Source organism: Phlebotomus papatasi, chromosome 1, assembly GCF_024763615.1.
Source record: "Phlebotomus papatasi isolate M1 chromosome 1, Ppap_2.1, whole genome shotgun sequence".
In the NCBI taxonomy this organism is placed as follows: domain Eukaryota; kingdom Metazoa; phylum Arthropoda; class Insecta; order Diptera; family Psychodidae; genus Phlebotomus; species Phlebotomus papatasi.
The window spans coordinates 51,088,394-51,105,564 of NC_077222.1; the positions used below are offsets into that span (position 1 = coordinate 51,088,394).

General features: G+C 33.1%; 1 protein-coding gene across 1 annotated transcript in view; it reads left to right on the forward strand.

The window, feature by feature from the left end:
* Window positions 1-17,171, forward strand: part of LOC129800669 (nephrin) — a 276,455-nt gene that overhangs the window by 17,086 nt on the left and 242,198 nt on the right. The window contains exons 3-5 of the mRNA XM_055845284.1: window positions 2,308-2,431; window positions 12,274-12,358; window positions 13,090-13,200. Of these exons, the coding sequence (XP_055701259.1) occupies window positions 2,308-2,431; window positions 12,274-12,358; window positions 13,090-13,200 (320 nt within the window). The remainder of the gene's footprint in view (window positions 1-2,307; window positions 2,432-12,273; window positions 12,359-13,089; window positions 13,201-17,171) is intronic.

The following is a 17,171-nucleotide window of genomic DNA, read 5'->3' on the forward strand; positions in this document are numbered from 1 at the left end:
AAACCGGTTTCAAGCGGTGCTGAACCGGTTCGTCACAGGGAATTAATTTTTATTCTGTTGTCGAGATTTTCCACCTAAAGACAGAATCACATTGACAGTAAAATGCTCACCGTATTTCGTTAATTTTCGCATATTCATTGCAAGAAACTGTACGATTATAGTCAAGTGTGCTAATCCGGGCGCTTCGCTATCTGAATCGTTTACGACTAATCCACTTAAAATAATATTCTTATTTTTATTTTCGTGATATAGTCATTAAAGTAACATAATATAACCTATTCAAGAAATAATATTTTTATCTTTTAAATAAGTAAATATAATCGACTCATTTCAATCTTGTGCCAGCTGGGTTCTTCACTAAAAATTTCCTAGCAGTGATATTTTCGCTAATGACAGCTGGTTGATTAAAAACATTTATTGTTTTTTCCTTGTGAAAAAAAGTATTTTAAATCCAAAGGTTTAATTAAAAGTAAATTCGCGAAAAGGCGACCCAGTTTGTGCATGCTGACTTATTTCAGTATTATCATTATTTTATATATTTTCTTTAACATTTTTGATATTTTTTATATTATATTTCTGAATGAAACAGGAAATAATTCTATGGATTCAGAAGAAGTAAAAAAAGAATTTCATCAGTCCAAAAACAAGCGTTTAAGTAGCACTCTTCGGAAAACGATCCAGTTACACCACCTTACTATAATTTCTCGTATAGTTTTCTTTACTCACCGTTCATGGAATTTTCGTTTTATATCTTAAAATTTCTTGTATTATTTTAGCAAAATAGAGCCCAGCTGGTGGATTCCCTCCCCTGTTCGCGAGGAATTCATATTATCCGCCTCTCACTCCAAGCAAGACCTTTTAGGCCGACTTCAGTCTGGAGGTTTAGCCCAGTTCCTGAAAGTCTCAAAAATCTTAATGACAAACTATTTTGATGATTTTTCAAAAGCTAATGGATTATTTGTCCTTAATATCCAATCCTAAGCAACAATTTCCTCAAATATCTGGCCGGATAAGGAATTAGAGGAACTAAGCCATCGGGCTAAAACGGTTTTCAGACTAGAGGTTTAGTCTGGTTCTCAAGGGTCTCAAAACCTTAAACAGCAATTAATTTTATTGATTTTTCCAAATGTAATAGGTCATTTGCCCTTAATAATCCAATCCTAAAGTCAAAATTTTCCAAAAAATCTTGACTGATAAGATATTAGAGAAGTTGAGCCATATGGCTAAGCCCTAGGTCTGAAGCCGGTATAAGGTTCAGGTCTGAAGCCCGTATTACTGGCGGTATAGTTCTGTTGCCCGCCGTGTGGGGGATTTACAGACAGGAGACAATGTTAGTCAGTCGGCAACATGGCCTGGAAGAGTTCGGATGGGGGGAGCGTATAACTGGATCGCTGCCGGGCAATAAGCCGCGATAAGCCTTGGTCTCCCTAAGGTATCTTTCAGGGCAAAAACCCGGCTACAATTCGAAAATCAATTTTATTACTCTTGAACTATTTAGGGCAATCTTTTGAGTAAATTATGAATCAGTTGAGACCCGGTAAACGATAAATTCGAAAGCACTTTTGAGATATAGCATCTATGTCACGGTGTTTGAGCAATTCGCAAGGCCTGGAACGCTTTGCCACCCCTTTTCCTTTAAAACCTTTTTTGGTTGTTGGATAATAATGAGACCTTGTCACAATTTCAAAATCCAGTAATTTTTGGGATGAGTGTCCTGTTAACAAAGAATTTATTTCTTGTATTTGCTGGTAGACAGTGGGGACCATCCGTTTTGGGGGCATTTTCCCGTTGAATTTAGGAGGAATTTTTGGTAAAAGCTGATGTGTCAGCCACACTGAAATGCTGTTTGGCAAATGGTATGGTGTGGCATTCATTGAAAATATTCAAATCCATAAAAGGAGTTATGAATACACTAAAAGGAAATGACAGGTGCGCTGCTGCCAGATAAACTCCTGTATCGAAAGTCTCTGTCGTATACAAATAGGTTTTTCCTCATTTCATATTTCATCCAAATGCACCCGCATTACTCAATCCCAAAATGCCAAATTGTGTCATCCAGTTGTCATTTATAATGTATAGCATTCTGAATTGAGACTCACAGGCGGGATTTTCCCACTCGTCATCTGCCATCAATGTCTTATTTGGGACATTGGATAGGATAGCAAAAAAATGAAAGAGTGTAAAATTAATTTTAACAAATTATTCATTTTTTTTTCCTTTCACCATGCTTATGCTCAAAACTTTAAAATGCCCATGTACAGAGTTAGTCCTTGGCACTCATACTGATACCTTCTTCTGTCTTTTCAGCTATGACATCCGGGGAGCACATTCAAATAGTCCGTCACATTGGCGAGACGGAGAAGTGCTGGAAGATCGTGCCGTCTTCAAGTCAGTCGGTGGGCCAGCGGAATTAATCATAAATCCAGTCCTGGTAATAAATTACAAAAGATAACTCTGGTGTGGAATACATTTTGCATTTACAACACCCTGGCAATGAGTAATGGTGCAAGAAATCACTCAAGAAACGTTTTTTTTTTGCACCCGAGAGACAGAGAATTTGAGAAATTATTGCGACCACTATGAAATTTGGGAGATTTGGCGTTTTTGCACTAATTACTGACAATTAAATTGAAGGATATTATTCAGCCATGTCGAAAATGTCAAAACTGTTATTTTCGTGGGATGCAGACAAGGCTAGAAAATGATTATTTTAAGATTATACAGCTTAAAAGAATGCGTAATTAAACTAATTCAGAGTTTAGAGGAATATTACCAAAAACCTGTACTTATCGTATACAGAGAAAAAAATTTAATTTAACTTAATTTTAAGAACTTAGTACAACAAGATTTTATGAATTTAGAAATTGATTTTAAAAACCTTTTGGGTTAGGTATAGTTTTTTTTCTTGTTTGGTAATTTCAAAGTTTTTAATAAGCCTCTTTCTTTTGAATAAGGATTGTCATTAGGGGGAACTGGGGCAGTAGTAAACTGGGGTAGTTGTAAACACTGTGATTTTTTCATTAATTTTAAGACTCCAGAGGATAAAACCCATAAGCATTCATAGATACCATGGGGATGTATGCACGCAGATGAATTGGTCAATAAAATCCTAGTACTTTAAAAATAAAAATCATTTTTCCTGAAAATGTTGATATTTCGATTATTTTGGTCATTTGGATTTCCACCTAGAAATTGAGAACTGTGTAAAATAATCGAAATGTAGCAATACCAGTTCTTTCCTACAACCTTTAGGGCTATATTAATGTATTTACTAAAGATATTGAGATTCTCAATTTTTTAAAAGAATTAACAATTGGACAGAAAACAGCATTTGGGGTAGATGTAAACAGGCAATTTTCCTGTAATTGTAGATGTCGTGAGTGTAGAATAAATGGCATTTTTTTTGTTTTCATGCGAAATTTCTAATTAATTGACTACGAAAAAATTGGTGGCTCTGTGTTCAATAAAAAGTCACATGATGTCAAAATATAGGGAAAATCCATTGAAAAATGTCTTTGATTTGCATGCTTTTAGTTTTTTTTGCTATTTTAATTATTCTTTGTTAAAAGTATAGTGATTTTTTGAAAATATACAGTCTTTATATATCTCTGAAGTAATTAAAATAATTGAAAGTGGTGCAAAGTTAATTTCAAGGGTGGAAAAGGGGTGTTTACATCCTCCCCAGAAAGTGTTTACTTCTACCCCAGGTATTTTGTGAAAAGAGAAAAATGCATAGTGACACAAATTTTATTTTTATGGAAAACTCAAAAGTTTTCCAGCGTCCGCATTACCCTCGATGTATTGCCTATACCCAAGGGTAAAACATGAGATAAGAAAAATGTGCCCCAGTCTCCCCTATGGTATTTGAACGGATTTATATTTGAACTGCATAAGACGTATTTAAACAATGGTAAAAATAAAAGGATCAAATTAGATTATATTCCGTCCTTTTCAAAAGGATGGATCATATTTGAACCTTTGAAAGGATCACTAGTGTCCCTTGAAATTTTGCATGCACATTTAACACGAATGATTTTCATCGTAAACTTATTAATTATTTCTCTCATCTGAGCGAACATCAAAAACGACTTTTCATTGTTTTTATTCATTTATTCCAGAGTTAAATAGGTGTGGTCAAAACAGTGATACTTTCAAAGGATCTCGATGATCCTTTCATTTTTACCAGTGAATAAGAACAAATTAATATACTGATTTGTTCTCCTTTAAACACCTTCAGCCCATGTCAAAATTCAATACAGGAAGTATAAATTAAATTTTCAATAAAAATTAAATTATTAATTTATTACCGATATTGATATATTGCTCATTGAAAACATGTTAAATTTCATCTTAATTTCAAAATTTTTCACACAAAACTAATATTAATTCACATTGCTTAAGAAATGTGCATTTTAGAAAGTTATAGGGGAAAGTGTCCTGTTTTAAAATTATCGCGGAGTCACATTTATTAACTGAGAAAAAAAAGAGGGTGCGATTAATTTTTTTTCCTCGGAACTTTTAACACTTTTTAGGTGTAAAAATATATCAAAATTTTTTAATGTCAATTTTATACCTTTTTATGGGTAAAATTAACATGAAAAAGGGTAACTTTAACCCCTAATACACCTAAAAAGAGTGATATTTACACCGATTTAGTATCAATACTGCAGGGTAAAATTAACATTTCCAGAATGTTATTTTAACTTTTTCGGATTTCTCTCAGTTTCGGAAACATAGGAAAAATTTAGTCATTATAAAGCTTAGAACTGTGCAAAGCAGGGGCACTTTCCCTTATCTAGAATTAAAACTTCAAGATTTAAATACAGTTTATTTTTTTACTTGTGTATTTTTTTACTTACAAGCATGGTTATGTTTTTAAATTGACTTCTCCGTAAGAAAATATAAAGTTAATTTCGAGTATTTCAGAGTTTAATCTCACTGTAGTGATTTCTCTTTAAATGTAAATTTAATGAAAAGTGTGGAGTTGAACAGTTCTGTGATAAGATACTTCTTTTCTTAAATTTTCTCCCAAGTTGGTGCTGATTTCTATTTTAGATCTCACTTAAGTTTGGGATGGTCTATCTCTTTCACGAGATGGCTAAAGGAAAATGTGTCCAATGCAGAAATGTCGCAATTTTTCCTCCACTCAACACACTCCACATGTACAACACGCTGAGTACAAAAGAAACTCATGGAGAATATGCTCGAGACAGAGTATTTTAAATTAACGCTGGCGAGATTAATTATTGTCCCTTGTGAAGAAATTAAGACATCCTCGCATTTATATTCACCCAAGAGACGATTTTTCTCATCACGCTTTTAATGAGCAAATGCATAAGAAGACACATAATTAATTACCAGTGAGTAACAGCATCTGCCTCTTTCCATTAAACATAATCCAGAAATATTGTGGAGGAATTCTCAATAGTTTTTGACTTTGGTGAATTTTCCATGAAATAGAAGTGCAAAAATATCTATTAAAAATTCAACATGAGCATAGAAAAAAAAATGTTGAATATGTACAACTTCAAGTACTAGAGGGAGTAAAATTTAATATTCCACAGCACATTTATTTTCATTACTTTATACAGCGTCATAAACTAAGATCATATCTATCACATGAGTGATATTGAAAAACAAGTAGAACAAAATGCAGATACTTTTCTCTGATATTATCTAAAAATAATTTAAATGGGATGTTCTTTCCAACAAAACATATTTTTCACACATAAAGTTCAAAAAGTGTAATAAGTTCTATGTCAGATTTTTTTTGCACAAAGTCATAAATTCTCCAATTTAGTACACAAAAACTTGACTGAAAAAAACATAGTCTATTATTTTGTTTGTCGTATAATGTATTGAATTCAAGAATTATATAAATATTATTCTAGATAAATTATAAAATGTTCATAATCAAATTTTGCATAACACTCTTATTTACCTAATTTTAAGCAATCTTCAGATTAGAGGTTTAACCTAGTTCCCTAAGGCTTGACATTTCCAAAATATAAGCAATAACGCTATTTTTTAGAGTTATAAATTGTATTTATGAACCATCTAAAACCAAAATCTGTGCAAAAAACTTGCCTATGCGCAAAACACAATGTTTTTTGTTTCGTAAACATACTTTTAACATTTCAGTGAGAGTGAAAGAGATCTAAATCTAGTTGTCTCGCTCACTCTCATATGCAATTTGGAAAACATGTTTACAAAACAAATGTTGTTGTGTGTTGGGAATTATTGAAAAGTTTTAGAACTTAAGCCATATAGGTAAATTTTATTTCTGAGTTAATTGATCGAAATTAAAATTAAAGAATTATGGCTCCGCGGCACATCTTTTAGATCAATAAAATTACATAAAGTCAAAATTCACATCTCTTTCTCTTTCTATATTAAAAGCTTTCCATTATGCCTATCCTACTCTTTCGCGCTCTTCTTCTTGTTTTGAACATCACACCAAATTAAACTTGGTTCAGTCTAATTTTGAGATTGAAAGGATAGACTTACTCAAATCTTTTGAGAAGAAAAGGACAGAATTTTAATTTTATGAAATTATGCCGAGCTAAAAGGCGTGCTGATGGCATTATAACCCATTTTTTAAATTATCTATTATAGCCCTAGAAGTCAATCGGTGTGAGATATCATTTTAGATTATTTGATACCCCTTCCCCTTCAATGAGTCAGATTTCCAAGAGATTGAACAATTAATTTTCATGTTAAATTCCTACCTTGCATGATTTATTCGCATAGAAAATACCTCAGTATTATGATAAAATGCCCAAGTAAACAATAAAGCATTGAGTGATTTAATTCGCAACAATTATGTCCACACAACATAAATAAGCCACTCTCTCCTCAAATAATAAATTAATTGATAAATACGCCCAATGTGATGGAATTAAATAATTAATGGCGTACACACATATGCATTTTCAATCAACTCAATCGCTCTAATCGACTCAATACGTAAATTGATCACTAATTATTTCAAATTATTCTTTTTCCCATACAACAATTTCCCTGTATTTCTAATTCAACATACCCATTCGTGTATAATGTTCAATAAATAGAATTAATGCACTGATGAACAAAATTCAACAAACATTATATGAATTGTTAATTATGCGTAAAGGGTGCGAATGGTGAAAATTTACATTTTCATGCACTTTTTAAAATGAATTGTTAAAACTACACGGGCTAGTTTAATGAATTATTATAATCAATTAAAAATTGAGGTGTTCAATTTTTATTGCTTCAAATGCAAACAGCGCGACTCAATTAATGTAATATATTGTACAACAATTTTTGAACTTTTTTGTTATTTGTTTTTCGTGTGATTTAAATTATTGGTAATAAATCACTTAAAATGTCGTTAAAAATAGCCTACTGGAGTTACAATTGATATTCAGTGAAGAACATATTATCGGTTTGTTAACGGTTTTATAGGGGAAAGCGCGCTATTTTCGGATAACTTATTTTTTTTTAGTATTTTAAAATAATTTCAACGATAGCTCTTTTTGGATACTTGAAGCATTGGACAAGCTATTAAAATATAACATAATAATGGGCCAAATTTATTTAAAACACATAAAAAAATGAATTGCTCGATGGTTGAGTCGTCCGAAGGTAGCGCGCTTTCCTTTATATGAATACCGGCTGAGACTTGATTGCAAGACCGTTCCAAAAAACTCAAACTTATCCATATCAGTAGAGAATTAGGCTTTCTTAAGTCTTTGAAGGGGTCCCGATGAAAATCCCGAAAGTCAAAACCCCGAAAGCCAAAATTTCGAACGACAAAATCCCGAAAGCCAAAATCCCGAATGGATCAAAATCCCGAAAGACAAAATACCGAATTCTTAAAAGTGTTATACACTGCTGGCAATAATCATAGCTCCACTTTTTCATATTGGAAAAACTTTGAAAAAAAATTTTTTTTGGAAAAAAATAAAAAAGTCATTTGAAGGTATTTTCATACCGATATGAAAAATTGCCAATCGAATTTCATACCGTTAGAACTGTGAGTACTGTGATAGAATCTTTATCAAAGTGGCGATTTTCGGGTGGCAATAATTATAGCTCCACTCAATAAATTTGGCTCCAGGGTATTTATTTTCAATCAGTGAAGGTAAATATCTTTTATAAATTTAATTAATAACTTTATTAAGCTAATTAGAATCATTTTTATGAAATTTTTCATGAATTTTGCTGAAATTTTGTAAGAAAAATGTTTAATGAACAAAAATAAGGGATTAATTAAGGTCTTAAAAGGGATGGAAATTGACAACCAAAAAATTTCCATAAAAATGACAAGATCCTATCACCTTTCATCCGAATTTGTCCATATAGCCGACATATACGCATCTTAACCCACTCCCAAGGCTAAAAATCTTCTTTTGTTAGAGGCAAAAGTGTTCAATTTTCCATGTTACAGTCGAAAAAAACAAGTTTTCTACCGAAACTTGATGCAAAACAATGCTGACTGCTTAGGCTCATCATGTCCTGTTGATTCTGCCCCAAACCAGAATTCCAAGTGACTAAGGGGGTCTTTAGAATACTGGAACAAAAAATTATCAAAAAGAAGCTTTTTGCATTTTGATGAACAGAAGGTGTTTTACCTAATTTAAGTGGTACAAAATAATTTTTTTTAAATAAAAAAATTGATAAGTCGTGTCTTAACTTGTTTCCTGTCTGAAAAAATAATTTTAAACCACTTAAATTAGGTAAAACACCTTCTGTTCATCAAAATGCAAAAAGCTTCTTTTTGATAATTTTTTGTTCCAGTATTCTAAAGACCCCCTTAGTCACTTGGAATTCTGGTTTGGGGCAGAATCAACAGGACATGATGAGCCTAAGCAGTCAGCATTGTTTTGCATCAAGTTTCGGTAGAAAACTTGTTTTTTTCGACTGTAACATGGAAAATTGAACACTTTTGCCTCTAACAAAAGAAGATTTTTAGCCTTGGGAGTGGGTTAAGATGCGTATATGTCGGCTATATGGACAAATTCGGATGAAAGGTGATAGGATCTTGTCATTTTTATGGAAATTTTTTGGTTGTCAATTTCCATCCCTTTTAAGACCTTAATTAATCCCTTATTTTTGTTCATTAAACATTTTTCTTACAAAATTTCAGCAAAATTCATGAAAAATTTCATAAAAATGATTCTAATTAGCTTAATAAAGTTATTAATTAAATTTATAAAAGATATTTACCTTCACTGATTGAAAATAAATACCCTGGAGCCAAATTTATTGAGTGGAGCTATAATTATTGCCACCCGAAAATCGCCACTTTGATAAAGATTCTATCACAGTACTCACAGTTCTAACGGTATGAAATTCGATTGGCAATTTTTCATATCGGTATGAAAATACCTTCAAATGACTTTTTTATTTTTTTCCAAAAAAAATTTTTTTTCAAAGTTTTTCCAATATGAAAAAGTGGAGCTATGATTATTGCCAGCAGTGTAGCTACTCCCAAGATTGCACACGCGCTTAATAATTTTCTGTGTCTTATTATTCTACAAATTATTTGGGATTTTGGCGTTCGGGATTTTGGCTGCCTCCGCTTTGAAGTATGTCAGTTTGAGATGACGTGTGATATTTTAGGTTAAGACAAGTTAAGATTTTATCAGGAGCCAGTTCTCCATTTCGGATTACCGATGCATCCGGGCCAAAATTGGAGCCTTTATGCTTCCCCAGTCCTATTTTATCTTAGCCGCTCTTATCACAGCTCTGTGTGCGGATGTCTCACACATAGTGCCACTCATTGCAACACATCTCGATGTGTTTGAATCAGTGACAGTGAACATTCGTATCGACTGAAGATCACTTTCATTCCGAAACTCGTTCTCGTACCAGCTTTTATTGTCTAGGAGGCGATTAACTTTTTTGCTAATGTGCACCATTGACACTACTAATCATTCATTCACTGGACAAATTCAAAGACGATATGGCATGAGAAATATTTTTCTGCTGATACTCAGCTTTGAACCCGAGACCTCACAGTCATAGTGACATTAACTCTATCCACTGATCCACTTGAGGTTCTCGATTTTTTTTAGGTTATGACTAAGGATTTAGCGCTGCTGACTTAAAGTTCATATTAGTCTACTTTAGGGTATAAAAAGGGGTAATTAGGAATTATTTTTAATTTGTAATTTTGGCATTTTCTCACTGTTTAGAGGGGCGTGGTGAAAAAAAGGCCACGAAAAAGTACAAGCCCAATTCAATAATTAACTTTTTTATGCTTTATTTCCCTCGCCCATCTACAACAGTGAGGAAATCTCAAAATTGAAATTATATAAAAGCTCTTTTCTATTCTATCTCTATTCATCGTAAACTCCATTACGTAGGAGAGGGTCTTATGTTCTTGACACGCTTTACGACTTAAGCTGCGAGAGGGCTTAATGTAATTATAATCAAAATAATAATTTGACTAAATCCCCATCAGTTTCCCACTAACTAAAACGTCTCTCGGCTAAAGTCGTAAGTGTGTCTATGGCATTACGTTAAATGGGATATGCTAAAATATCTCAAAATTCCATATCTTCCAAGATAATTGAGAAATTCGAAAATTATTCTAGGGGAATGTAGGCATGGTTCGCACAGAGTGAACGTTCAAACGATGCGAGTTTTCTCTTTGTTTGCAAAGAGTTGACTTACCAATACTCACCTCGTCTCATGAGCTTAATAATTATCTATTTTGTGGCTAAGAAATGACGAACTAGCTCTTTGTAAGCAAAGAGAAAATTTGCGTTGTTTGAAGGTTCACTCTGTGCGAACCATGCCAACATTTCCCTATATGTGTCCCAACATCTTGGAAAGTTCCGTAATATCAAATTGACTCAAAATATCTAATCTTTTCGAAATATCGGAAAATAGTCTTCATCAAATTTAAAGAGTATAGTAAATTTATATAAAAACTTTTTAATTACAAATCTCTTAGGTCTTTAACTAACTTCCGAAAAAAGCGAAGTATTAAAATTTCCATTTAGTAATAGTGTGCTTCAGGCATAAAAACATTTTATAACACCACTCCATATATAACCAGCAGTTCTCCACGTAGTAAATTTAAATTGTCACACATAAATCCTTCATTTCAATTTCAAATCTTTTTTTCAAAATCACAGCTATGAATTTTAAAACTGGTCTTTAAGAATTGGATTGTTTTCTGTCCGATGTAATCTCAAAGACTAGAACACAAATATATTTTTCTATTGATTTTTTCCAAGGCTTTTTTTATTAAAACTCTTAATCATACAAAAGTAAAACAATTCAACAAAAGTTTCCAAAATTTTCATTTAAAATTGTTGAAAATTCAGCGGTTTATGCCCTAGACACACTTACGACTTAAGCCGAGAGACGACTTAGTGGAAAATGATGGAAATTAAGTTTAACTATTATTTCAAATATAATTATGCTACGCCGTCTCTTGGCTAATCCTCAGATCTGTCAAGGCCCTTAGGGCTTGATTTTCGAAGATCTGTTTGAAAAATGTGCCATAGGGGTGGTCAAGATTACTAACAGTTCATTTATCTAAAGTCGTTCAGTACATGAGTTGAACTCTTACTTTAACAAACTTTTTTTGAAAAAACTAAGCATCATTTTCTAATAGAATTTTATACAAAGAAAGAAAAACACATTTCCTCAAACCTTGTTCTACTTTCCACTTTTCAATTGTCAATTGTGAATTTTCGATATAAACTCAATTTATAATAAAAGAAGGAAAATAATAGAAATAAGAGTAATCGAAAGGTTTTTTACGGTGTAAAATTACGCTTTTATTTTACATTATTTAATTAATTAATTAATTAATTTTCTTTTTATAGTTTGAAGTTTTTTTCTATTTTGCAAATTAAATAAAGTAGCATCCAAAAACTGCAAACATTATTTTCCGACTAGCCAGGCTGTGGTTAATTTTCATGAAATCAGCAGAACAGTAATCATCATATGGGAACAAAATTAGTTTACAAACTGTCTTTTAGAAAAAAAAAGAGGTAGCATAAATGTCGCAAAATATGCAAATAAAGAGGTCGCAATTTGTAAGCAATTTCGTTGTTGAAACACTCAAATATTGAAAATTCTCCCAATATTGCCTCTCAACCTGAACATATTTGAAAAGCAATTCATGAAACTGTGAACCGATGGTTGAAGTCTTCAATTTTTCTTCCATCTCCAATATATGTATTTGCATCGTATTCCATTTTGCCAACATGCGAGACAATTCTTTTATACGTATAGCTATGTGATGTAATATTGAATGTTTATTTGCAGGACAAGGATGCTGGAAATTTTCGCTGTCGAGTCGATTTCAAACTTTCACCGACAAGAAATAGTAATGTGAACTTAGAAGTAGTTGGTAAGTATTTAATTATAACTGTATAATGCACGAGAGTTTCTTGGTTGGACTTATTTTTTTTGTTGTTATTTGGAGTGAAACACTTAAAACCGGAGGGCATATTGCACTTGAGATGGAAAAAGAATAGAGACGTTGGGGAGGGTGGAGTATAAATAGTTTAAAGTTTTCGCCCAACCCTACATGCCTTCCTTTTTTTTGCCATGTGCGCGCGAAATCCTTTTTTGGCGGGCACTTTTCTTGCGAGAAATTTCGTGTTTCCGCGGAAGATATCGCCTCTGGGAATTAACTTTACCATACAACTGTTTTTCTTGGCTGTTTGCTCGCATTTGCACACAACAAAAACATCCCCAACCGTTATCTCCAACGGCAAAACTATTTTCATATACACTGGAACAATTTCGTGTTATACTCTTTGAGCGTTAGGGTAAGAGAATGAATACTAAAAGAAGAAAAACCATGACAGGGTACTAGGGTAGTAGGGGTAGATTGGGCTGTCTGTATGATAATATGAAGAGAGAGAAAAAAGGAAGAACAATCCCCCGAATCCCCCAAACTTCAAGGATCCCACATTCCGCACATACCATTGCAATATGTAATACAATATTCGGATAATTAAATTTATACATTGACTTGTTTTTCCAAACTCACTCCCGTCCGACATTCCGAATCTCTCCCCACACCCCAACTCTCTGGCACATTTCACTTTATTTACCGAAAATTTAATTTTCCAGTTCCGCCCCAACCACCGAAAATTTTCAACGAGATGAGAGAATACATTGAATCTCGCGCTGGTCCATACGAAGAAGGGGGTGATCTGCATTTAATTTGCGTAGTTGTTGGAGGTACGTATATTTTCCCATAATCTACCATTTTCCTCAGCTTAATAAATTTATAGTCGTTCTTATGGTATATATACCATTTGCTGTTGGGTCTGGTTGGGCAAAAATGTGGGGTGGTGCCCGGGAACTTGGATGTTTGACAGTGGAATCAACTGCAAATGCACCACATGTAATAGATCCAGTGGAAAAGTTAGACCACCATTTATTTTGCCATAAATCTCCGCTGATGTTGAAGGTATATTCTCTTTCCTCTCCCCCCCCCCCCGCAGAACGTATTGTTTTTTAGGGGGATGGAAGCCTCACTTTTGGCACACCTTTGGCAAGCACTGGCAGGTTTAACAATCCACATGCTCGTGATTATTGACAGTCAAAATGAAATGCCGCAATATGCCACTCTTGTACAGAATAAATTCACCACTTGCCGGATTTTGTGCTATTTACAAATCAATGCAATTTTCAGTGAAAGTTTTCAAAGGAAAGTGTTCCGGTACTGAACACACAAATTAACTCAAATTAAAGCTACAGGAATTGTTTCTTGAATGCACAAAATGTTTCTAATGATTTCTACACATAAAGTTAATTACCCTAGAATCAATATAGTCTTTTGATTTAATTTCGATATCAATAGGACTCTATCTTTAACAATGGTGTCTATGGAAATTTCGAATAAAATTTAATAAATTCTCTATCACTGCGATTTAATACCACTTTTTTATTTTCAATTTAACTGTACCACAATGGAACTGAATCAGTACCAGAATATCCATAAATTAATCGTATATAGTGGGATTTAATAAGAGACATAATGAAATAAGTAGAGTGCCACAATACAATACAATCAATCCCACAAATGCATTAGTAAAGAATACCAGTATACCCTAGAATAAATACCACAATGGGATACAACACTAATTCAAGAATGCGTCCAGCTTTAATACCACAGTGAGATTATATCAGCGACGCAATAAGCGAATATCAATTCTGCACTCGGATAGAATCAATCCCAAAATATTTAGAATATAAATTATGCAGAACGTTTCAGATTTACAATCAAACCTATAATAGGGTACCTTGGAATTAATACCAAAGTAAGTTAGAATTAATACTAAAATGGGGATATCGGTGGCGCAATAGGCAAGACCGTTGGCTCTTGGGCGGATCACATGGAGGACAAAGATGAGCTTCCAAGTCCAGTAATAGCACTGGAATTCCTTTTTCAGACTTTTATTACTTCATTGATACATTTTTTTAATTCCCGGAGGCCAGATGGGCCGCCTTGAACACCGGGAAAAAGGAGGTTCTTTACCACAAGAACACCTTCGGACGAACCGGGGTGGACCTTACCAGGATTGCCGACGGACAAGCCGGGGTAGATCCCGAAAGTCTACATTCAGTCAATGTACCAGAAATACTAGAGATAGAATATCCATATTTTGGGATTAGTTTCCTACAGACTAATACAGAGGCGCACAAGAACCGTTGAAACCGAATAAACGTCAAATAAAACATGTAGGGGAAAGTCGTCTGCCTTTAAACGCAGCAGCCTTTAAATGTTGCGATTTTTTCGTTGTTCTCAAAAGCATAAATTATATTCTATTAACTATTAGGTAGCTATCCATCATCCTCACAAATCATCAAAAAATGGAGAGCCTAGCTCCTATTTCCTAGATGGTAGATCCAAAAAATGAAAATGAGCTCTAAACTCTAATTTTGATGCTCCACAAATCATGTGATTTTTCATAGTAAAAATCATTTTACAAATAAATCTTCCATTGTGACACATAGAAGGTTAATCAGGCTTAATGTTTCTGTTAATACATTTTGGTTCAGATGATACAATTTTTGTGGGTGGCAAAAATTTGCAAATATCACCCTGCAGCAGCCTTTAAATGCTAATGTCGTGTGCCTTTAAATCCTATCTTTCCATACATCAAAACATGTGAAATCGAACTCCTACTTTTCTCTGACGAACGTCATACAAATACTTATAACCTGCTATCTTGCTCCGGCCGGGATGTTTCAAGTTGACAATTGTCAACTTCAATGGCTTTTTCTTCCAAATTTTCAAGTGCAAAACAGTGCTTCAGAAAAATGTGAAGAAAAGTTATTGTTTAATGTCTTTTGACTGCAGTGATGATTTTAGTGAGTGCGTTAGGCTTCAACCTAATCATTTATAGCCCATTTAGTTTTATTGATTCAATATTCTCAGTGAAAAAAAAAACATTTAAAGGCAGCTGCCTCGCGTTTAAAGGCAGACTATGCCAGCTGCCTTCATACAAATCGACATCACTTTTTTTAATTTCCTCAGAAAGAAAAACTGAGGACTTGTAAGTGCTAAATGAGGTAAGCATATACACTGAATGAACAAGAGATTTTTTTGGTGTAGTAGAAAATAAAATCCATTTTGTGGATTCTTCAGAAAAAAATCTTAAATTTGGAACTCCATTTTTCGTTTGAAGGCAGACGACATTCCCCTACGTCAATGGTCAAAACGCTACTATAACAAACTTATTTTGACGTTAATTCTGTTTCAACGGTTTTTGGCACACCTCTACTAATAGATAAATTTTTTGAAAAGATTTTTTTTTAATCTATTATGGGGGCGCGGGGAACTCCTGTCAAACACACGTTTTAACGGTCACTGAATTTAAATTTTGTGCATTAATTCATTGCAAACTCTATTGCCTTAGATAAAGTAACTATCTAAGAAAACAAATTGGCAACTAGAATTTAAATCAGGAAAGAGGAAAACGGCCAATGTTAACAAATTCGACGAGATGTCGAATCTTTCGTTCTCCATTTATAGCAAAAAATTTGTATAACCTTCCGCGAAGCAAGAAAACAATAACAAAATGTATATCCCAAGTAATTGAAGAACTAAAGTTACTAAAAATCCATTCCCGACACCAATTCGAATAAAAATTGGTCAGGAATAAATCATTTAAATTCACTCAATTTGCGTTTGATGTGTAATACCATGGTAAGGAATTGGTTAAACTCTCAAGTTCAACTGAAAACTACAAAGCGAAACACTTCACTCCATAAGGTTGCAATTTTACATGCGTTGCTCGCAAGAATTATTAAGTAAGAGCGAAAAATTGCATGTAAAATCGTAACAATACTCTAAAATTATTCTTCACATAAACTACAATTGTTCCAAAAAGGTTATTTCTACGAGTCAATTCTCTAGGTAGATTAAAATAATTCCTTTTGTTATTTTTAATAAAATATATAGAAAAATGTGAAATTGAAACATTTCAATTTTTTTCTATAAATCACTTTTTTTAAATACCGCAGGTTTCCTAATAATCCTTCTAAGTAATTTTTTAAAATTTATCTCAGAGATATAAAAGAATAATTTAAATTTGAATATTCGTTCAAGACGGAGGAAACAAAAAAAAATCCTAAAAGAAATTAATGTATTTCTTAGAAAACACCAGACACCAGACTAATTAGACAAGAAACTACTAAAATTCGAAATCTCCGTGGGTCTAGTAAAATAACTTTATATAATCTGCAACATATTGAGCATTAATTTGGTGAAACTAGTCAGTAAAGAAGCATCTAAACAGGGGATACTCATCAAAACCTTGAAAGCCAAAATCTCAAATCATACCTACATAACCAAATTATTTATAATGCGTATTACATATGCGATCTCACGTAGATAGTCGAGAACACTTTATTGTCTTTGACAATTTTTCTATTGTTCACTAAAGATTTCAATATTTTTCTGCATAGGGAAAATCCCCATTTAAAATTTTGTATTTCCGGAATTTTGGTTCTTCGAAATTTTGGATATTCAGGCTTTTTGGTGTTTGGCATTTTGGAGTTCAGAATTTCGGCTTTCGGAGTTTTGGATGCAGCTATTAAAGGTGTATTTTTATTATTATATAAACTTCTATTTCGAACTAAAAGTCTCTTTATAGACCTCTACCCGGTGTTATTTTCACTATCTCTCGGTGAAATCGAAT